General features: G+C 43.1%; 1 protein-coding gene across 1 annotated transcript; it reads left to right on the plus strand.

Moving 5' to 3' along the window:
- The first annotated feature begins 1,261 nt into the window (after positions 1-1,261).
- Positions 1,262-20,351, plus strand: LOC119972405 (GTP-binding protein GEM-like). The gene is made up of 5 exons (XM_038809031.1): positions 1,262-2,145; positions 2,647-2,992; positions 8,219-8,295; positions 10,907-11,111; positions 19,738-20,351. Exons 2-5 carry the CDS (start codon positions 2,671-2,673, stop codon positions 20,013-20,015), a joined length of 882 nt encoding a protein of 293 aa, XP_038664959.1. The 5' UTR covers positions 1,262-2,145; positions 2,647-2,670; the 3' UTR covers positions 20,016-20,351.
- The last annotated feature ends 3,842 nt before the right edge of the window (positions 20,352-24,193 follow it).

The following is a 24,193-nucleotide window of genomic DNA, read 5'->3' on the forward strand; positions in this document are numbered from 1 at the left end:
CCCACCCTATCTCAATCCCCAGGTCGTCCTCCCATTTCAGTCTTGTTGCGTCCAGTACGGTGTCGTCCCTTTCTACCAGTCGGTCATACATGTCACTACAGTTCCCTTTCTCTAGGATACTTGCGTCCAGTAGGTCTTCCAGTAGTGTCTGTCGTGGCGGTTGTGGGTACGTCCTTGTCTCCTTTCGTAAGAAGTTTTTGAGCTGCAGGTACCGTAGCTTGTTCCCCCCGGCTAGCCAAAATTTCTCTGTCGGTTCGTCCAGTGTTGCGATCCTGTCGTCCGTGTATAGGTCCCTGACTGTCAGTGTCCCCCCGTCCTGCCTCCACCTTTTGAAGGTGGTGTCAGTCAGTGCTGGTGTGAACCTATGGTTGTTGCAGATGGGAGCCTTGTCCGACATTTTGGTCAGGCCAAATTGCTGCTGCAGTTGGTTCCAGGATTGGAGGGTGAAGTGACCTTTTCTTAACTATAAAGTCAGAAGTGAATGTTGAATGTTGACCTGCTATTGAATGCGGAGGAACCAGTGCTGGAAAGGAACCAAAATCCTGTCCTTCATGGAACAGGAGCAGAACCCCATCCTTACAAATCCTGTCCTCCGGGAAACAGGAGCAGAATTCCATCCTTACAGTCCTGTCCTCCAGGAAACAGGAGCAGAACTCCATCCTTACAAATCCTGTCCTTCAGGAAACAGGAGCAGAACTCCATCCTTACAAATCCTGTCCTCCAGGAAACAGGAGCAGAATTCCATCCTTACAATCCTGTCCTCCAGGAAACAGGAGCAGAACTCCATCCTTACAAATCCTGTCCTTCAGGAAACAGGAGCAGAACTCCATCCTTACAAATCCTGTCCTCCAGGAAACAGGAGCAGAATTCCATCCTTACAATCCTGTCCTCCAGGAAACAGGAGCAGAACTCCATCCTTACAAATCCTGTCCTCCAGGAAACAAGAGCAGAATTCCATCCTTACAATCCTGTCCTCCGGGAAACAGGAGCAGAACTCCATCCTTACAAATCCTGTCCTCCAGGAAACAAGAGCAGAACTCCATCCTTACAAATCCTGTCCTCCAGGAAACAGGAGCAGAACTCCATCCTTGTAAACACAGGGATCGCTCAATTCATCTGGAATGCCCAGACCAACTCAGATTTAGATGTGTTAATTCAGGACCTCAATACAGTTTATATAACAGGAATCCGTGGAGATACTGCTGCCCGTCAGTAAAATGCATGCGTGAATTGGTTTTGTATAGCGAGCCGTTCGTGCAAAATCCAGCATCAAAAATATCACTTCGCGCCACGGTTGCTGCAGATTTGCCTTCGCTCCTCTGCGGGTCTGCAAACTTTTTGAATAAGACATTTGGATTCGGTTTCTGGTCTCCACAGAACCACGATCGAGTTCCGTATAACGCTGAGTCTGACGGTGGTGTGCGGCTCTCCTTACTCTCGGTTGGGGGTGGGGATCGTGTTTAAATTGGGGGTGAACACGGATAATAATACTGGTTTTGTGGGAGAATCATTGATAAGGAATGGTGACAGTGTTTTATGCTGCAGCACAGTCCCGGAGCGGGGATGTTCGGAAAGGCTGTCCGTTCTGTGCTAGCTGAGAGTGTGGGGGAGACATTCAGAGCGGTGACCGAGGAATCACCCAGGGAAGCGGGACATTGCAGTCCGCTTCGGCAAAACCATTGCTAAATATTTCGCCTGTCTTCATCTCGCCACTGTTCTCATTAAAATCAAATGTTTGGAGCTAAACCTTGCATTTTGAACTTTGGGAACTATTTTGAGGTGAAATTACATCGCGCCAACGACTATTTGCTTCGTCCAGTTTCGAACTGCATGTCAGAATCATTTTGCTATTTTTTTTCCACCCTTCTTCAGGAGGATGGAAGGGGGAGGGAGAGAGAAGACGAGATTTGTGGTCAGAGAGTTAAAATCTCCAGGAGCTGTCGGGGGAACTTGGAGTTTTCGTGACATCACGGAAAAGCCCTGCTCTGATCTGATCTGCTTAATATAAACCAGAGGAGAGATCAGAGAGAATTAGAGGCAGAACGACAGCGCCATCAGAGAGGATTAGACATTAATCAGCAGCACCCCCAGACATTCTCAACTAAACTAGAACTCCAGAATACACGGGAGAAGGCTGCAGGCAGGGTAAGATACTTTACCCACCCATTATTGTTCTGATATTCGAACGTATTTCAATTAGATTGTGTTTTAGCATTTTCTAATTAATGCACTTGTCAAATTACTTAAGAACTGCATTTATAAAGTTGGAAGTGTCCTTGAATGAAACTTTCTCCATATTGTAGAGTCGAGTTTCTATTTGTGAAATATTTCACTTGAAACAATGTAAAGGAGTTGGTTACAAGTTTGCACATTAGCGAGTGGGAGGGGGAGGGAGCGAGCTCTGGCTTCACAGTTGCGTTCCCGTCACGGTTTTGTTTTCCCCACCGAGAGGGAACTCTCATTTAGTTTAGTCCAGTGGAGACCAGTTAGTGCTGATCAACCCAAAATGTTAACCCGTGTGTTTACTGAAACAGAGTAAAGGTGTGTTGGAAAAGTTTGAGCACAACTTGCGGTCAGAAACCTAAATCGACAGGGTCATTTCAGTGATCATTCTGTTAACATTACTCATTGATCTCTTGTCGGCAGATTGGCCCTTTTGCTGAGTGAACCATGACTTTAAACGACACTAGACGGCGCAGTAGCTCGTCGCAGACGCCGGCTCCCGCACAGCAGCGCTGGAGCATTCCTGCAGACGGCAGGCGGCTGTGGAGTGGCAGTGCCCATGTGGTGCGATCGAAATCCTGCCTGAGCCCCGGAGAGCCCTGCAGGGGGAGCTGGTCCTCCGACTCCTCCGACTCCGTCATCTCCACCGACTCCGGCAACAATCTTTACAGAGTGGTCCTGATCGGAGAAGCGGGAGTCGGGAAGTCCACTTTGACAAGTATATTCGCCGGTTTGCAAAATAATCTGGAGAACTGGGACATTTTAGGGGGTAAGTTGCATCCCCTTCCGTTTTTCGGTTGAGGAAGAGCTTGCATTTAGATAGCGCCTTTCTCTCCCCCCCCATAACGTCCCAGAGTTTCACAGCCGATGTTTTGAATTGTAGTCACTGTTCTAAAGTGGGAAAGAGCCACCGCTAATTGGTGCAAAGTTCCGCAAACAGCAATGGGAACAATGGCAAAATAATTTGTTTTTGTTTTACTGATTTTGATTGAGGAATAGATAAGAGACCAGGACGTGGGGAGAACTCCCCGCTCTTTTAAATGGGGGCCATGGAACTTTTATTTCAAGCTGGGAGGGTAAACATTGCCTCAGTTTAATGGCACCCTTAGCCCATCTACTGCTGTAATCCTCACTTCCTCCAATAATATTGACTATTCTAATCTAATGCTCTTATGTTCCATCTTCCATCGACTCACAAACTGAGAATGCTTCTGATCCCTAAATGTTAAATCCTCAGTCTTGGCGTCTAAATCCCTCCCCATTCCTATAATTTTATTCAGCTTTGCAACCTGTCCTTCCTCCTGAACTATCTGGTTTTTTTTTACTTTGGCTTCCAGTGCATCTTCTCTTTCAATGTCATGTCATGAAATTCCACCTCCCAATGCAGTCACTTCTCCACCTCCTTCTCCTTGAACCTCCCGAAAACCGATTTCCTGGCCACGCTTTTGGTCACCCCCTTTTAATGTTTCCTTCGTTGGACTCACCTTTTATCACTCGTGCCGATGTGAAGCACTTTCTGGAATATTCTTTTACAGGAATGGCACAATAAATGCCATTACTGTACCATGTTCCGATTGGTATTTTGGATATATTATGTGATTAGTTTTTGTATTAATACGTTAAAGAAAAGATTTTACAAAGTAGTGTTAATAGGCACCACTTTTATAAATTTTGTCAGTGATTTTACAGGCAATCCTGTGGTGCACAGCTGCCAATTTTGAAGACCTGTTTATCTACTTAACTTTGTATTGTCAGAAAACGATGTTACACTCAGTCCCTTCGTTAGTGATTGATATAGATTGTAAATAGCCACGGCCGAAATAGACTGTAAGTTACTGTACATTCTCTGCTTTCTGTCCATCAACCCATGCTATTTTACTCCCAATCTTATGAGCCCTGTTTTTGTGTAATAACCTCTTGTGTGGCACTTTATCAAATATTAATTGAAAACCCAAATGTGCTAAGTCCATTGATTCTCCCTTATCCATCCTTTTGTATAATCTATATTATTGGCACAAGTAGGCTTACACTGCAATGAAGTTACTGTGACAGTCCCCTAGTCGCCAAATTTCGGCGCCTGTTCGGGTACATTGAAGGAGAATTAGTAATGTCCAATTCACCTAAAGCACGTCTTTCGGGACTTGTGGGAGGAAACTGGAGCACCCGGAGGAAACCCACGCAGACATTAGCACCCACCATCATAAAGCTACACCATCATAAATATGTGTTGACTCTGTTTGATCACATTATGATTTTCAAATGCCCTATTACCATGCCCCTAATATTTGATCTAGCATTTTGCTAACTAGCCTATAATTCCCTGTTTTCTCTTTCTTTTTCAATAACTGGGTTATGTTTGCGACCTGTTCTAGAATCTAATGAATTATGGAAGATCAAAATAGATGCAGATGCTATCCCGGCAGTTACTGCTTTGAAAACCCTCGGATGCAGGTCCTCAGTCTAGGGAATTTTTGGCGCTTAATCACATTAATTTATCCAGTATTATTTACTGATTGTAGTTTCTTTAAGTTCTCCATTCTCCTTAAACCTTGGTTCTCCATTATGTCCAGAATGGCTTTGCTACTTCTACTGCGGAGGGGTTGATTTTTAGGCCCCGTTATGGCCACGATCAGGGGCAGGTGGGTGCTAAAGGGCAGACCCGAAGGCCCTCTCTGCCTGCCTGACTGCAAGAGCAGCCACAGAGGTTACCCTGTAGAGAAGTCGTCCCACCGCCCCCCCCCCCCCACAAACACACTTTCCCCAAACCCCCCCCCCCCCCCAACACACTTTCCCCAAACACAAGCCCCACCATAGTAATGGACTGGCTGCAAAAAATATTTATGTTGTTTTGGTTTAATTTTCAGAAAGTTGGTGTGTGGGTTTCTCCAACTTGAAACACCCTCTCCTGTGCAACCTGCTTCTCCTTTCAAGCTGAAAGGTCTCTGATTTGGTTTCCAGCTTCGAGAACCCATCCACTATACTTAATTGGACAGCAATCCATCCTCTGGTCATTAATTGGCCGCCCAAGTGAAATACCCCACATGAACGTCTGATTCATGTTTCAGCCTGATTGAGGACTTCAGAAGCTCACAAGGAAAGAAAGCCCTGCCCAAAATATTTCTTTCATACATCTGTCTCTAATGGGCCACATTTGCTTTGATTAATCTCTTCCTATTTGCATAGCTGCAGAAATGTTTACAATTTCTTTTTATGTCTAATCTCAATTCTTATTATTTATAAATTTCTTGGTCCTCCTTTGCTGAATTCTAAAATCTTCCTAATTCTTAGAATTACTACTTTTGGCAACAGGAGCTTCTTCTTTTGATCTAATACTATCTTTAACTTTTGTTAAGCATGGCTGAACAACATTTTCTGTGGCGTTTTTGCACCTTAAAGGAATGCATATTTGTTGCAAATTATATATCTTTTAATGCACTTCACCAATCAACCTCAGCCAAGAAGCTTGATGCCATTCAGGTTAAACCAAACTGCTTGATTAACACCTGATCCACTTGCCTAAACATTCATCTCTTCTTCCAATGGCATGCTATAGTTGCAATGGGGACCGGTTTAGCTAGAGCGAGACCACCAGCGCGGTTTCCATTCCGATACCGGCTGAGGTTATTCAACCTGAGCCTTCTCAACCTGCCTCTCCGCCTGAGGTGCGGGGATCCTCAGCTCTCCCCCTGAAAAGGGGAAAGCAGCCTCTAGTCATCTAGGACTATGGCGACTTTATAATTGCAAACCATTTAAAGTCAACAAAGCTACTTCAGCAGTATCTTCAATTCATAAACCATGCTGACTTAGACATGTATGCTCATACTTTCATGGTCACTGGGTCAAAATCCTTGAACTCCCTGCCTAATAATGTTGTGGTGGACTTGCAGCCATTCAAGAAGACGTTCCATCGCCACCTTCTCGGGGACAAGTAGGAATGATCCGTAAATGCTGCCTTTAACAACATATTTGGGAATTCCCTCTTCAAAACCCCAGTACTCGCGCATTTGTTTTTAGCGATGCACATTTGCTAGCACTTGATGCTTACAAGCATGGTTGTAGCAGAAACAATTAATAATTTGAAAAGGAAACTGAGCACCTGAGGGAAATAACGGTCACATGTTTGGAAGATACTGTTGAAAGAAACTTGTTGAGTTGCTGAAGTGCATGTTGCAGATGGTACATGCGGCTGCCACTGTGCACTGATGGCGAGGGAGTGAATTTGTATGGTGGTGAACGGCGTGCTACTCGAGTGGGTAAAGTGTGTCATATTTCTTCATGCAGGACAGTATTGCATCCCACTCCTGACTTGTGCCTTGTAAATAGTGGAAATGTTTTCAGGAGTCAGGAGGTGAGTTACCACCGGATTCCCAGCCTCTCATTCACTCTTGTAACCACCATATTTGTTTAGCTGATCTGATTAAGCTTCTGGTTAATGGTAACTCCTCGGATGTGGATAAGGGGGATCCAGTCATGATAATGCTGTTGAATATCACGGGATGATACAGTAGTTAGATTCTCTCTTGTTGGAGATGGTTGTTGGCTGGCACCTACATGGTTCCAATGTTACTTGCACAAGCCTAAATTGTCCAGGTCTTGCTGCTTTAGTAACTGAGGAGTTATGAATAGAACATAACACTGCAATCATCATCCCCACTTCAGACTTCATAATGGAAGAAAGTTCATTAATGAAGCAGCTGAAGGTGGTTGTGCCTAAAGACACTAGGCCGAGGAACTCCTGCAGTGATTTCCTAAGCCTGAGATGATTGGCCTTCAACAACCTAATTTAATTGCATGGAGGGTAATGCAAGGTATGACTCCAACCAGTGGAGAGTTTTCGCCTTGATTTCCATTGACTTCAATTTTGCTAGGGCTCCTTGATGCCATACTCAGTCAAATGCTGCCTTCAAGGGCAGCCACTGTCACCTCCGTTCTGTTCTCAATGTTTGGACCACGGCTGTAATGAGGTGTAGAGTTGGTCTTGGCGAGATCCAAACTTAGCATTGATGAGGACATTTGTGGCTGAGTAAATGTCACTTCATTTCACAGTTAATAGCACCTTCCAAAGTATCACTGATGGGATGGAAATTGGCCAGATTGAATATGCCTTAGTTTTTATGGACAGTTCATATCTGGAAAACTTTCCATGTTGTCAGGCAGATGCCAATTTTGTAGCTGTATTGGCTCAGGGCACAGCTAGTTCTGGAGCACAAGTCTTCAGTATTCTAGCTGGGATGTTGTCAGGGTCCATAGTCTTTGTACTCCATGCAGTGCACCTTTTTTACCCTGTAATGTTCTGCGCTATACCTTAATCATGAGTGCTTATTGCTGAACCTGGAAAGAGGTTTCTATTTTATTTCTCAGAAACCCTCTCAAAATATTTTTCCTAATGATACCATCAGAATTCCATATTTAATGTTCTGTTTGTTTAAATATATGTACTTTTTAAACTGTTGGAACCCTCAACGTAACTAAATGGGTTGAAAATGTACCTCCACAAGTATGATCCTATTTAAAATTGTAAAATTGTAATGCACTGCAAATATCCACTAAAAGCTTTCCACCAACTGCAACGACTTAACACCTTTGCAGCAGTGAAAAAAAACCCAAGGCACTTCATAGAAAGGCTGCCAGACAATTTTGATGCCCAGTCACGTAAAAGGACATTAGGACAGTTGCCAAAAGCTTAGTTTATAAGGAAGGCTTTAAGTAGACTTAAAGGAACGAGAGGTGGAGAGGGGTTTACAGAGGGAATCCCACTAATAACTAAGCAGCTGGCAGTACAGCTACTAATAGAGGAGTGACAAAAATTAGGAATGCACAAAAGGCCAAAATTGGAGGAGCAGAGTTCTAGCTGTTTATCATTCCCACACATTCTATCTCAGTAGAAACCTACATGGATCAATGATCAGTGGTATATGGAATTGTTCTGTTTATTAAATTGCTGAATTTCTGTGATGTATTCATTCATAAATATCTTTGCCCTCATTCTTTGTAGAAGACACATATGAGCGTACGATCATGGTTGATGGAGAGGGAGCCACCCTTATTGTGATGGACACATGGGATAATAAGGTAGTACAGCCATTTCATATGCTTGGAATAAGTGTCTGTTGGCCATGCAGTATACAGTGGCGGGTGTTTCCTATTGTCTGGAAGGATAATATTGGTGCTTTAACTGCATGTAGTACCACTTGTACCTCTGTGGATACCACATGTTTTATGTCCCTGTCAAAATCATAACCTTTGCCTAATACTGTCAACCGTGCCAACATAGCACAATCACCACACCTGGCATATAATAAATATTCTATATTTATGTTTGACACATGGCAGTAATGTTCTGTTCAGCAGAATTACATTGGAAGATTCTGTCTAAGTCGATCAATAATTGAAAGAGAGCAAAATGTAAATGATTCTGAATAGGTTAAATTGATAAGACCATGATAAATAACTTACAAACTGTGTGAAATATTCAATATGCATGGGAGGAATTTCTGACTATGTTGCCCCATAACTGCTGATGACTGATATATTATTTCCATCTGCTACACACACAGTATAACGTTTTTAATTCAAATTTTAACAAAGAACAAAGAAAAGTACAGCACAGGAACAGGCCCTTCGGCTCTCCAAGCCCGTGCTGACCATGCTTCCCGACTAAACTACAATCTTCTACACTTCCTGGGTCCGTATCCCTCTATTCCCATCCTATTCATGTATTTTATCAAAATGCCCCTTAAACGTCACTATCGTCCCTGCTTCCACCACCTCCTCCGGCAGCGAGTTCCAGGCACCCACTACCCTCTGTGTAAAAAAACTTGCCTCGTACATCTACTCTTAACCTTGCCCTTCGCACCTTAAACCTATGCCCCCTAGTAATTGACCCCTCTACCCTGGGGAAAAGCCTCTGACGATCCACTCTGTCTATGCCCCTCATAATTTTGTAGACCTCTTATCAGGTCACCCCTCAACCTCCGTCGTTCCAGTGAGAACAAACCGAGTTTATTCAACCGCTCCTCATAGCTAATGCCCTCCATACCAGGCAACAACCTGGTAAATCTCTTCTGCACCCTCTCTAAATCCTCCACATCCTTCTGGTAGTGTGGCGACCAGAATTGAACACTGTACTCCAAGTGTGGCCTAACTAAGGTTCTAAACAGCTGCAACATGACTTGCTAATTCTTATACTCAATGCCCCGGTCAATGAAGGCAAGCATGCCGTATGACATTCTTGATTACCTTCTCCACCTGTGTTGCCCCTTTCAGGGACTTGTGGACCTATACACCTAGATCTCTCTGACTTTCAATACTCTTTAGAGTTTTACCATTCACTGTATATTCCCTACCTGCATTAGACCTTCCAAAATGCATTACCTCACATTTATCCGGATTAAACTCCATCTGCCATCTCTCCGCCCAAGTCTCCAAACAATCTAAATCCTGCTTTATCCTCTGACAGTCCTCATCGCTATCCGCAATTCCACCAACCATTGTGTCATCTGCAAACTTACTAATCAGACCAGTTACATTTTCCTCCAAATCATTTATATATACTACGAACAGCAAAGGTCCCATCACTGATCCCTGCGGAACACCGCTAGTCACAGCCCTCCAATTAGAAAAGCACCCTTCCATTGATAATCTCTGCCTTCTGTGACCTACCCAGTTCTGTATCCATCTTGCCAGCTCACCCACGATCCCGTGTGACTTCACCTTTTGTACCAGTCTACCATGAGGGACCTTGTCAAAAGCCTTACTGAAGTCCATATAGACAACATCCACTGCCCTACCTGCATCAATCATCTTTGTGACCTCTTTGAAAAACTCTATCAAGTTAGTGAGACACAACCTCCCCTTCACAAAACCATGCTGCCTCTCACTAATACGTCCATTTGCTTCTAAAAGGAAGTAGATCCTGTCTCGAAAAATTCTCCCCAGTAATTTCCCTACCACTGACGTAAGGCTCACCGGCCTGTAGTTCCCTGGATTATCCTTGCTACCCTTCGTAAACAAAGGAACAACATTGCCTATTCTCCAGTCCTCTGGGACATCACCTGAAGACAGTGAGGATCCAAAGATTTCTGTCAAGGCCTCAGCAATTTCCTCTCTAGCCTCCTTCAGCATTCTGGGGTAGATCCCATCAGGCCCTGGGGACTTATCTACCGTAATATTTTTCAAGACGTCCAACACCTCGTCTTTTTGGATCTCAGTGTGACCCAGGCTATCAACACACCCTTCTCCAGACTCAACATCCACCAATTCCTTCTCTTTAGTGAATACTGATGCATTAATTAATTAATCCTAATAACACAGTTTGATCATGAATTATAAGAAGTTGTATTAATTTGATATAAAAGATGGTGAAGCTACTTTGCGTAGAAAATGATCAAGGAGAGCATCAGGTGGGAAAGGGTTAAGTGCATAGTCAATACCACATTTTATTTAATGGGTATCAAGCCAGAAAATTTTAATCCTAACAATAGAACAATTGAATTAAGTAAATATTACCAGCTGCACTTTCTGAGTTTCTTTGACTGGTTGCTTTGGTAAACTTCATTGTAAACTTTCAGCAGCTTGTTAACTGTTAAGTATCTTTCTGTTACTTGTTGGACCCAATGATTATTGTAATTCTAGAAATAGAAAATATACTGACATTTTAGTGTCAACTTCTGTCTGCTGGTAGGATGAAGATAACTGGACACAGGATCACTGTATGCTGATAGGCGATGCATATCTCATTGTCTACTCCATCACTGACAGAGCAAGCTTTGAGAAAGCTTCAGAGCTTCGCATCCAGCTCCGGAGGACACGACAGGCCGAGGATATTCCAATTATATTAGTTGGGAATAAATGTGATCTTGTGCGATGTCGAGAAGTATCTGTGGCAGGTATATTTTCTATTTTACTCCGTAATCTAGACTTGGACTTGTATGTGCTGGGTCTTGACTTTGTGAGGGTAAAGATTCCACCTGACTCTTATGAGGTCTGTGACACAAATGGGTGCTCAATAGAACAATTGAATTGAGTAAATACTACCAGCTACAGTTTCAGACCCAGCGTTCAGATCGATGCTCGGATCACTGAAGGAACTGTAATATGTAGTTGGGTGGCATGGATGCGCAATGGTTAGCACTGCTGCTGCACAGCGCCAGGGATTCGGGTTGAGTTCCGGCCTTGGGTCACTGCGGAGTTTGCACGCTGTTCCCTTGTTTGCGTGGATTCGCTCCAGATGCTCAGGTTTCCCCTCTCAGTCCAAAGATGTACAGGTTAGGTGGATTGGTCATGATAAAATTGCCCCTCAGTGTCCACCGGTTAGATGGGGTTACAGGGCTAGGATGAGGGAGTGGGCCTAGGTAGTATGCTCATTCGGAGGGTTGGTGCTGACTCCATGGACCAAATGACCTGCACTGTAGGGATTCTACATCAAGATGTTTCCGGCAAGTTGCTAGCGACAAGTAGCTATTCCACCACACAAGATCCAGCCGATGACCATTTCCAACAAGGAATAATCTAACCTTCTCCCCTTGACATTTAATAACATTACCATTGTTGAATCCCCCACTAAAAACTTCCAGCAGGTTACCATTAACCAGAAACTTAATCAGACCAGCCACATCAATTCAAGTGTAGATCAGAGGCTGGGAATTCTATGGCAAGTGCCTCACCTCATAGCTCCCCAAATCCTGTCCACCATCTGCAAGGCACATGTCAGGAATGTAATGGAATACTCCCGTTTGCCTGGATGAGTGCCGCTCCAACAATAGTCAAGAAGCTCGGCACCATCCAAGACAAAGCAGATTGCTTGATCAGCTCCCCATTCAACCCCTTAAACACCCACTTCCTCCACCACTACACCAGCAGCTGCAGTGTGTACCATCCATTGACAGCAGCTTCCAAACCCTCAACCTGATTTGGTTTTTTTCATGTAAATAAATCTACGGCTGTATTAGGGCAACTCAACATACATACCTATAGCTTAGAACCAACATGATTGAAAAGCCGTGGGGACGAGCATGATTGAAAAGCCATGTGGCTGAGCAAGGAAATGGCGATTCTGAAGCCAGGCAAAGACTATCCTTAAGGGCTTCTAGCCAAACTCTCTGCTATGCCACAGCTCGAGACTGTTCGAGAAACACATTCTAATTGCTTAACCCTCTTTGTGGATGAATGTCTCACCCCTGAACAAGCAGTTTTCAGACCAGTGAAATCCTGCACAAGCCAACTTCTAATTCTCTGCCAATTCTCCACCAATTCATCGAGGATGATTACAAGACATGACTAATAATAGGCACAGCCTTCATGGATTTATCTGCTACACATGACATGGTCAGTCATCCAATCCTTACACAGAGGTAATTCCATACAACCAAAGATACCAGGTTTACTGAGCTGTAAAGCAATACGCTGCCAACGGAGAGCAGTTTTTTTGCTGACCTAAATGGAAAATGAGGCAGACCGAAAAATGTCCTATCTCAAGGTTATGATCTCACACTCTCGCTATTCAATATTTATATCAATGACCAGCCCTTTCATCTAAATACCAGAGGCATCCTCTATGCAGACGATCTTTGCATAACAACATCTCCGGACCAAAAGTTCATTTCAAGCTGAACCAGCCAATTATAATACAATTACTCAATCTCCAGCCAACCCTGAAAAGACACATCAGTTTTTTTATTTTAGTATTAGAGATACAAATCAAGAACATAACTTATGTTGAATGCTGGCACAGGCCAGGATACCTCAGTATAATGTGAAATTGCGCGTTAAGCTTCAACGGTCATGCCATCAACGTAAAGGCGAAGGTCACAGCCAGAAACAGCATCTTAAGGAAGCTGGCCAACTCTAAATGAGGAACATATCCGAGAACATTACAAACAACTGCACTTGCCTTGTGCTACTCAGCAGCTGAATATGCCTGCCCTGTTTGGGGTCATTCTCCCCATACCAAGAATTTGGACTCTATCTTCAAAGCAGCTTGCAGAGCTACTACTGGCTGCCTGAAGCCTACAAAATTGGATGATCCATACCTGATTGCTGGTAATCCACCTCCTGCCATAGAGAGGCAAATTATATCAAGCATAGAAAAGACAAATCAGACTAAGAACCTTTTGTCAACAAAGAGGCTCAGTTTGAGGGGCAATGTCTTGTCCAGCCCCTAGATTGTAAACCCCCCACACCCACCCACAGATGCCACCTTGCTGATTGGTCAATACATCTTAGGATGACGCACAGAAGTTCTGTAATGATCCAGAGGAATCACTCCCATTACGAGACACTGAAACATGGCCCACCTAGCTGTATCTCAATTGCCTCAGGACTGGCATTGGCCACTGCAAGGCCCTTAGCAAAATTGAGGATACTACCAAATAAATTCTGTCAATTGTGACAGTACATCCCAAGCAATGAGACATCTCCTAAAATGCCCTGTACAACAAGAGTCAAAGGTCTTCAGTTGTCAAGGTAGAACCTGTGTGGAACAGTTGAAAGGGTGGGTGTAGCAATATGTCAAGAAAGACGACCTAAATCTGAATGGGCAGCAGACCTGTGGACACACTGCCACCTCCAGTTCCCATCAAAGTCACACATCACCCTGACTTGGAATTATATCACCGTTCCTTCACTGTCACTAGATTAAAATCCTGGAACTCCCTTGCTACACTAGGTGTACCTGCATATGAACTGTAGTGGCTCAAGAAGGCAGCTTGCCTCCACCATCACAAGGGCAATTAGGGATGAACTATAAATGCTGGCTTAGCCAGTCGCACTAGCCTTAATAAGAGACCTGTCACGTTTCCCCCAACCCTGGCCTCTTTGACCGGAGTTAGCAAACTCTTCAGCAAAAGAAATGCTCCAAATTGGGCCCTAAACCACAGAGATAAATGTTGTTAGACTTGCCCCACCCCAGTAGAATCTAGTTGAGTTAAGATGAGCACATTTCAGTACTTGCATGGATTTTTCAATTTTCAGGAACATGTACGGTTTGGAGGAGTTATTGTTAAAGATTCACAACCAGTGTTCAAAATTATTATTGCACAGAGGGTTTTAGCTCGAAAGTAACTACAATCAGTTTAAGAATTCTTCAACTATATACAACTCGTGGTTTAATGGATCCCTTCTTTAGTCTAAATATTGGCCACTAATCTTGACTACTCTCCTACTCCTGAAGATATTGACTTTTGACTGGGCTCCATGGCATTGCTTATTTATCAGCCTTAACAATAAGTATCAGGAGGCTGTTTGACTGGTGAGACACAACAGCCAACTCCGTATTGTGCATTTTGTTAAAGATCCACAGATCTACATCTCCACCAGGGGTCACTGGATAATATCCTCTCGAGGAAACTTGTGTTATTTATTCCGAGCTCAGGAACCCTAAGGGCAAGTGTAGTGTCTCCAACATTAATCCAACATCAGCTGACCCAGTATAGATTGCTCTTGGGACTTTCTCAGTCTGTATGTCTCAACCACTCGCTGAATAAACAGAATCATCAGGATAGTGAGCAATGTTAATACAGTCCTGCAATGGGACAATATTGCAAAGTCTGTTCTTTTGAATATTAAATATTGCAGCCAATGAAGTGAAGACATAGAACATAGAACATACAGTGCAGAAGGAGGCCATTCGGCCCAACGAGTCTGCACCGACCCACTTAAGACTTCACTTCCACCCTATCCTGTAACCCAATAACCCCTCCTAACCTTTTTGGTCACAAAGGCAATTTATCATGGCCAATCCACCTAACCTGCACGCCTTTGGACTGTGGGAAGAAACCGGAGCACCCGGAGAAAACCCACACAGACATGGGAAGAACATGCAGACTCCGCACAGACAGTGACCCAGCCGCGAATCAAACCTGGGATCCTGGCGCTGTGAAACCACAGTGCTATCCACTTGTGCTACCGTGTCGCCACAGTCTCAGATGACCATTGGTTGCTTTCCCCTTTGAAGGGGAGAGCTGACTGGTGATGGTTTAACCTGAGGATCACCTCACCTCGGGCAAGGTTGAAAGGGGCTGGTTTAGCACAGTGGGATAAATAGCTGACTTGTAATGCAGAACAAGGCCAGCAGCGCGGATTCAATTCCCATACCGGCCTCCCCGAACAGGTGCCGGAATGTGGCGACTAGGGGCTTTTCACAGTAACTTCATTTGAAACCTACTTGTGACAATAAGTGATTATTTTATTCATGAATAACTTTGGCTAGTACGGGAATTGAACCTGTGCTATTGGTCTTGCTCTGCATTGCAAACTAGCTGCCCAGCCAACTGAGCTAAACTGGTCCCCACTACTGCCAGATGGCCCTGTGTTGTGTTGCATGGGGAAAAAACACTTTGGATTTTTTTTAAAAGGCATCAAGACGGAGAAAAAGTGTCACAGTCTATAGTTGCACTCAAGGTTGAGCCCAGAAGGCTGTACTGTGCCTAATCGGGATATGAGATCCTGTCCCTCCAGTTTGCATTGGGCTTCCGTGACGCATTGCAGCAGGCCAAGGATGGACATGTGGACATTTGAACAAGATGCTGAGAAATGGCAAGCAACAGATAGGTTAAGGTCCTGCTTGCGGAATGAATGAAATGTTCTGCAAAGCGGTCACCCAATCTGCATTTAGTCTCCCAATAAAGGAGACTGCATTGGGAGCAGAAAATGCAGTAGACCAGATTGAAGGAGATGCAAGTGAAATGTTGCTTAACTTGAAAGGAGTGTTTTGGGTTCTTGGATGGTGAGGAGGAAATTACACCGCGTGCAATTTCAAGTGAGGGTGCCATGGGAATGGGTTGAGGCGTTGGAGGTGATAAAGGAGTGAACCAGGGAGTCACAGGGAGTGGTCCCTGTGGAATGCTGACAAGGTGGGTCAGGGAAAGATGTGTTAAGTGGTGGCATCATGTTGGAATTGGTAGAAATAGCGGAAGATGATTCTTTTAAATTAGGTTGGTGGGGTGAAAAATGAGGACCAGGGGTCCCTATCATGTTTCTGGGCTGGAGGAAAAAGGGTGAGGGCAGAGGTGCAGGAGATGGATTTGGGCATAGTTGAGTGCCCTGTCAACTACAGGGGGGAGAAATCTTGGTTAAGGAAAAGGGCAGACATGTCCAAAGTTTTCAAAGTGGATTCATTAGAACAGATGCAATGGAATAGATAAGTGGGAAGAGACTAGGGCAGGAACAGGCTGATACGATGGGTCTTTCTGGCCAGTCCTTTCGTGGATTTAGGGAAGGAAATAGAAGTGGACTGTACGATGCTGGGGGACTGAGGTTCAACACTGTAGAGGGATTGGCTGTTTTGTTTGCCTGTCTAAAAATTGTCACTGCACTAAAAAGTAATTTGTTCTGTGAGATGCATGGAAACATTGTGACATGATAAAGCACAATATAGATAGATAGAGATAGAGAAATACAGCACAGAACAGGCCCTTCGGCCCACGATGTTGCGCCGAACTTTTGTCCTAGGTTAATCATAGAATTTTGGACAATTTTTCATGGCCCATCCACCCAACCTGCACATCTTTGGACTGTGGGAGGAAACCGGAGTACCCGGAGGAAACACACGCAGTCACGGGGAGGATGTGCAGACTCCACACAGACAGCGACCCAAGTCGAAATCGAACTTGGGACCCTGGAGCTGTGAAGCAATTGTGCTATCCACAATGCTACCGTGCTGCCCTTAAGAAGTTAACCTACACTCCATTATTCTACCCTAATCCATGTACCTATTCAATAGCCGCTTGAAGGTCCCTAACTTTTCCGACTCAACTACTTCCACAGGCAGTGCATTCCATGCCCCCACTACTCTCTGGGTAAAGAACCTACCTCTGACATCCCCTTTATATCTTCCACCATTTACCTTAAATTTATGTCCCCTTGTAATGGTGTGTTCCACCCGGGGGAAAAGTCTCTGACTGTCTACTCTATCTATTCCCCTAATCATCTTATAAACCTCTATCAAGTCGCCCCTCATCCTTCTCCGTTCTAATGAGAAAAGGCATAGCACCCTCAACCTTTCCTCGTATGACCTACTCTCCATTCCAGGCAACATCCTGGTAAATCTCCTTTGCACCTTTTCCAAAGCTTCCACATCCTTCCTAATATGAGGTGACCAGAACTGCACACAGTACTCCAAATGTGGCCTGACCAAGGTTTTGTACAGCTGCATCATCACCTCACGGCTCTTAAATTCAATCCCTCTGCTAATGAACGCTAGCACACCATAGGCCTTCTTCACAGCTCTATCCACTTGAGTGGCAACTTTCAAAGATCTATGAACATAGACCCCAAGATCTCTCTGCTCCTCCACATTGCCAAGAACCCTACCATTAACCCTATATTCCGCATTCATATTTGTCCTTCCAAAATGGACAACCTCACACTTGTCAGGGTTAAACTCCATCTGCCACTTCTCAGCCCAGCTCTGCATTCTATCTATGTCTCTTTGAAGCCGACAACAGCCCTCCTCATTATCCACAACTCCACCAATCTTCGTATCATCTGCAAATTTACTGACCCACCCTTCAACTCCCTCATCCAAGTCGTTAATGAAAATCACAAACAGCAGAGGACCCAGAACTGATCCCTGCGGTACGCCACTGGTAACTGGGCTCCAGGCTGAATATTTGCCATCCACCACCACTCTCTGTCTTCTATCGGTTAGCCAGTTTGTTATCCAACTGGCCAAATTTCCCACTATCCCATGCCTCCTTACTTTCTGCATAAGCCTACCATGGGGAACCTTATCAAATGCCTTACTAAAATCCATGTACACTACATCCACTGCTTTACCTTCATCCACATGCTTGGTCACCTCCTCAAAGAAGTCAATAAGACTTGTAAGGCAAGACCTACCCCTCACAAATCCATGCTGACTGTCCCTAATCAAGCAATGCCTTTCCAGATGCTCAGAAATCCTATCCCTCAGTACCCTTTCCATTACTTTGCCTACCACCGAAGTAAGACTAACTGGCCTGTAATTCCCAGGGTTATCCCTATTCCCTTTTTTGAACAGGGGCACAACATTCGCCACTCTCCAATCCTCTGGTACCACCCCTGTTGACAGCGAGGACGAAAAGATCATTGCCAACGGCTCTGCAATTTCATTTCTTGCTTCCCATAGAATCCTTGGATATATCCCGTCAGGCCCGGGGGACTTGTCTATCCTCAAGTTTTTCAAAATGCGCAACACATCTTCCTTCCTGACAAATATCTCCTCAAGTTTATCAGTCTGCTTCACGCTGTCCTCTCCAACAATATGGCCCCTCTCGTTTGTAAATACTGAAGAAAAATACTTGTTCAAGACCTCTCCTATCTCTTCAGACTCAATACATAATCTCCCGCTACTGTCCTTAATCGGACAGTAGTCATTCTCATATTTCTCACATATGTGTAAAAGGCCTTGGGGTTTTCCTTGATCCTACTCGCCAAAGATTTTTCATGCCCTCTCTTAGCTCTCCTAATCCCTTTCTTCAGTTCCCTCCTGGCTATCTTGTATCCCTCCAGCGCCCTGTCTGAACCTTGTTTCTTCAGCCTTACATAAGTCTCCTTCCTCTTAACAAGACATTCAACCTCTCTTGTCAACCATGGTTCCCTCACTCGACCATCTCTTCCCTGCCTGACAGGGACATACATATCAAAGACACGCAGTACCTGTTCCTTGAACAAGTTCCACATTTCACTTGTGTCCTTCCCTGACAGTCTATGTTCCCAACTTCTGCACTTCAATTCTTGTCTGACAGCATTGTATTTACCCTTCCCCCAATTATAAACCTTGCCCTGTTGCACGCACCTATCCCTCTCCATAACTAAAGTGAAAGTCACAGAATTGGGGTCACTACCTCCAAAATGCTCCCCTACTAACAAATCTATCACCTGCCCTGGTTCATTACCAAGTACTAAATCCAATATGGCCTCCCCTCTGGTTGGACAATCTACATACTGTGTTAGAAAAGCTTCCTGGACACACTGCACAAACACTACCCCATCCAAACTATTTGATCTAAAGAGTTTCCACTCAATGTTTGGGAAGTTGAAGTCACTCATGATTACTACCCTGTGACTTCTGCACCTTTCCAAAATCTGTTTCCCAATCTGTTCCTGCACATCTCTGCTGCTATTGGGGGGCCTATAGAAAACTCACAACAAGGTGACTGCTCCTTGCAAGTAGATGCAAGTATTTTTATTATTATAATGCTTAAACATGATGCAACAAACAATGTATGAGCAAACCACCAATGTAGTCGTTATAGTTCACAGTTCATGGACATTGTTAGATCGCACTTATTTCCAGTCACAATTTGGGTGAATGTAGTAGCTTTTTATATTCCTTCTTATAACAGTAAAAAGAAGGAAATTATAATTTCAAGGAGTTTGCAATTTATTTTTAAAAACTCACAGAATTCTGGCAGCACTTGTTGAGGGACAGGTTGGCAACAGCCAAAGAATAAGGCACACATTATTTTAATAAGCACGAGGCAAATGTATATGCTTTTTAAAAAAGTAAGTCTTGAAATTTTTTTTAATCTGCAGAGGGCAGATCCTGTGCTGTTGTTTTTGACTGCAAGTTCATCGAGACCTCTGCTGCAGTCCAGCATAATGTACAAGAACTCTTTGAAGGAATTGTGCGACAAGTGCGGCTCAGAAGAGACAGCAAAGAAGTAAATGAACGAAGAATGGCCCAGTTCAAAAGAAGAGAGAGCTTTCCTAGGAAAGCCCGACGCTTTTTGGATAGACTAGTAGCAAAGAACAATAAAAAGATGGCTTATAAAGTGAGATCAAAATCTTGTCATGATCTTTCTGTACTATGAAAAATATAGATGAACGTGACTAAAATGGTGACTGTTAAATGTAGCAAGGGGTAAAACAGAAAATGCTGGAAATACTCAGCAGGTCTATTAGCATCCGTGGCGAGTGAACATTTCATGATGATGTCCTTTCATCAGAGCCTTCTGCTCTTGTTTTATTGGAAGGGCATGGGTTAATCAATCTATATTAGATTTCAATCTATTGGGCTCAATTGGTTTACAGTTGTGTTTGAATTAACAATGGCACAACTTTGTATTGCCAAATTTCCCACGTTGTTTGTCAAGAAGGAACTTTTGCACCTGATAGGTGGACTTGCTTGGAGTTACGTGTTCCCAAAATTAATTGTAGCAGTAAAGCTTTAAACTAGATACAATTCTTTCATGAAAAATCTTCTCCACCTGATGAGTATCTTTCTGTTTATAGAAAGAGAGAATCACCGAACAGATGGAATAGAGGTTTAACTTGCTTCTGTTATTACAAATCATGCATTGTATATCTCATTGTTCGCAGGTTTGCTTCACTCTTATCGTCACACAAGGTGGAACACAACAATTTAGTGCAGCTCAGTGACCACGTTATCACATAGAGTGGTGGATTATTGTTAAAAGTGACAAATCTGTCAGACATGGTGACTAACAGTTTCTTAACTGATCTGTAAGTGATTGCAAATGTAGTAGCATGCATGTGTTCCTAGTGACTCAAGATGAGCTTTAATTAAGAGTGTGCCTGTTGGGCAAAACCTTGCCACTTTAAAAAATATGTTTTACGGGATTTGGGTATCGATGGATAGGCCAGTATTTATTGCCCATCCTTAGTTTCCCCTTCCGAAGGTGGTGGTGAGCTGCCTCCTTGAACCACTGCCTACACCTCATAGCGCTATTAGGGAGGGAGTTCCAGGGTTTTGACCCAACGACAGTGAAGGAACGGCGATGTATTTCCAAAGCGAGGTGGTGAGTGACTTGGAGGGGAGGCTCCAGGTGGTGGTATTCCCTGATATCTGCTACCTTGTCTTTCTAGATGGTAGTGGTCGTAGGTTTGTACGGTGCTGCCTAAGGAAGCTTGGTGTGATATTGCAATGCATCTTATAGATGGTACACATGGCTGCCACTGTTCGTCAGTGGTGGTGGGGTTTGAATGTTTGTGGAATGGGGAGCAATCAAGTGGGCTGCTTTGTCCTGGATGGTGTTGAGCTTGAAATGAAAATCGCTTATTGTCACAAGTAGGCTTCAAATGAAGTTCCTATGAAAACCCCTAGTCGGCACATTCCGGCGCCGGTTGGTTGAGTGTTGTGCTGCACTCATACAGGCAAGTGGAGAGTATTCCATTACACTCCTGACTTGTGCCTTGTAGATGGTGGGCAGGCTTTGGGGGTCAGGAGGTGAGTTACTTGCTGCAGAATTCCTAGCCTTTGACCTGCTCTGGTAAGGTTGTTAACTTCCAGCATTTTTTCTTGCTTAAGAAGGTGAATAACAGATCTATTGGTCTGAAACCAGCCACTGGGAACTATGAGGGGAATATCTCTCAGTTCCCATCTCCTTCCATGGCAAAATAAATGTCTTGCTATTTATTCTATCTCTAGTGGCCAAGTTGTGGAAGAGCTAAGTGGTGAATCTGCATATTTGGTGCATTTATATCTTAACTTGTTATGCCCTAAACCATATTAGCCACCAAAATGGATGATAAGGGTATGAGATCTAAAATAGAATAATGGAATTTTATACTGTAGAAGGAGGGCATTCAGCCCAATAAACTTATATCTTTTGTCTCTGTTCTAATCTCCTGAAAGCTTTTATTAATTTCTGGATATATGTTGGATCTTTGTAACTGTCCAGTCTTTTTACTGTTAGTATTAAGCTTGTGTTCAATTTAAAACACCATTTTTTGTATGTACAAATAAGATGAACAAAGTAATGTCTTACTGAACTGCATGATATCCCTTATTAATTTAGTTTTAACTGCATTACTAGATATATTCTTCTATATTTTTCCAGATATGATGTCTATTTATTATGAACAGTTCAGCCAGATGTGTTTTATAACAAAATGTTGACAATATTTTGTATTTATTTTGTAAGTTTTTACTTATTCTACTTTTAAGCAAAATAATATACTTTATAATGTTATTTTGAAACATTTTCATGACCTTCGATGTAATACTTTGCGTAAAAGTATGCTGGTTTGTACTTTGAACAACTCTTTGTGTGTAATCACATATAAAGATCTGTTGAAAATGTTGGTTTCTAAGCTTTAGATTCATTAACCTGGATTCTCAAAATGAACCTATTCCACCCTGTCCACAAAAATTCTCCAAATTAGCTACAGAGAACCTCTGGCACAGAAAAGAAATTTAGCATGAATATTACTTTTCATTTTATCAATTACTTGACAATTTCCTATGGATTACTGAAGTTAAGCATTTTAGGAATTGATGTTAGCAATGATCTGCAAATCACTGCTGAATAGAAGCGTCTTGGTCAGAAATGCTTCAACCTACACCCGGTGGTGACAGAACAGCTGTCCTTTAAGGAAAATAACATTTCTTTGCATTCTAGTTGGACTTGTCTCGAACTGATTAAATATTGCATCTGTCTCCTCTTTGTCATTCAACTAAATATGCTCACACTCAAATTAGTATGAGTAATTCTGATTGATTGGGAATGAGTTGGAAGTGAAACTCAGCAAGCTAATGAATAAAGGACTGGTTAATGATTCGGGTTGGTTGAGACGAGCACTAATCCATGCATTCATGAATAAACAGCTTGCATTGAGTGGCAAATAATTTTTGGATCATTAATAATTTGCTTAAACTAATAAATCAATAACCTTTATGTAAGAAAATGAACAGACATCTTAAGTGACTTTCGATAGTTGAATCATCACTTTGCAAAACAGGAAGAACAAGATTCGTTTAATGGCATCTTGCTACTTAAACTGATGGAAAAATAGTGGGAAGGAAATTATTTACATAAAAATAGTGACCAGGGAATTAATTTACAAAAGTAATGCAATGGCCAGTTTATTTTTTTGGTAGATTGGAGAAATCAAGAAATTAATTATTTTGGTCTAATTGAACTTTTATTTAAAACCTATTTTCTATCTGTTTTGGAACTTTCACCTGTAACATATATTAGAAGGAAATTAAATTGTTTAATATCATTTTCTCAGTTTCAAGATCGCCATTCAATTGACAAGTTTATATTATTTCATTTCTGCATTTCAATGGGCAAATTTATAGTTTCATGTTTGTACTGGAACATTCTTGCTTTAGAATATTTAAATATACCATAGTTACAATGATATACAGATACTTAATAAAAATGGTTTCAAGAGAAATATGCATGGCTGTGGGCTTCATTTTCATTACTACTTACTTTTGCATTACTTGTGTTTGGAAGTGGGGACTGAGCATAACTGACTTCATGTATCTGAAATCATTTACTTAAAACTGGAGTTTCATGCAAGAGATGGGAAAATTGAGTTGGAGAACCAAATCTGTAGACCTGTCTCCTGTAAAATGCCTGTGCCCACTATATTTTTGTTCCGAGAAGGCAGGGGTAGAATAAAGTCGGACCTAAACTGGACGGATGGTGAGGTCGTCAGGCTATAGACCCCATTCTGTATTTTTTAAAATATTTTTATTCAAGTTTATATTTGTACACTGTACAGGAGACGATTGAAACATTTATTTACAATTTACATGTTCCTTTTTTTTGGCACCCCTTGTTTCTCTGCTTCTCCCCCCTCCATAATATTTTCGGGCCGTCTCAGGCCCTTTCTTCCGCAATAGATGGATTATTTAGCACTTATATTTCTCTTATGTCTTGGGGGGGGGGGGGGGGGGGGGGAAAGAGTCCTCTGGCCCCCTCGTCAGTGTCTCGCTGGGTATCCTTCTGGCATTTCCTTAGGTCTCTTTCCCCCATTGCCCCCTTGTTCATTTCTGCTTTCTGTGGTCTTGGTGGTTCCTATACTTCCCTACCCTCCCTTTTTTATCTGTTGTTGGCTTCAAACAGGTCTTGGAACAGGCTGATGAACTGCCCCATGCTTTGTGGAAGCCCTCTTCCGACCCTCGGATGGTGTATTGATCTTCTCTGGATGGAGAAATTCCGACAGGTGTGCCAGCCGGTCTGCAGCTGTGGGTGATGCTGCTGATTGCCAGCAGAGCAGGATTCTCCGGCGGACG

This window comes from Scyliorhinus canicula, chromosome 10 (genome assembly GCF_902713615.1).
Source record: "Scyliorhinus canicula chromosome 10, sScyCan1.1, whole genome shotgun sequence".
In the NCBI taxonomy this organism is placed as follows: domain Eukaryota; kingdom Metazoa; phylum Chordata; class Chondrichthyes; order Carcharhiniformes; family Scyliorhinidae; genus Scyliorhinus; species Scyliorhinus canicula.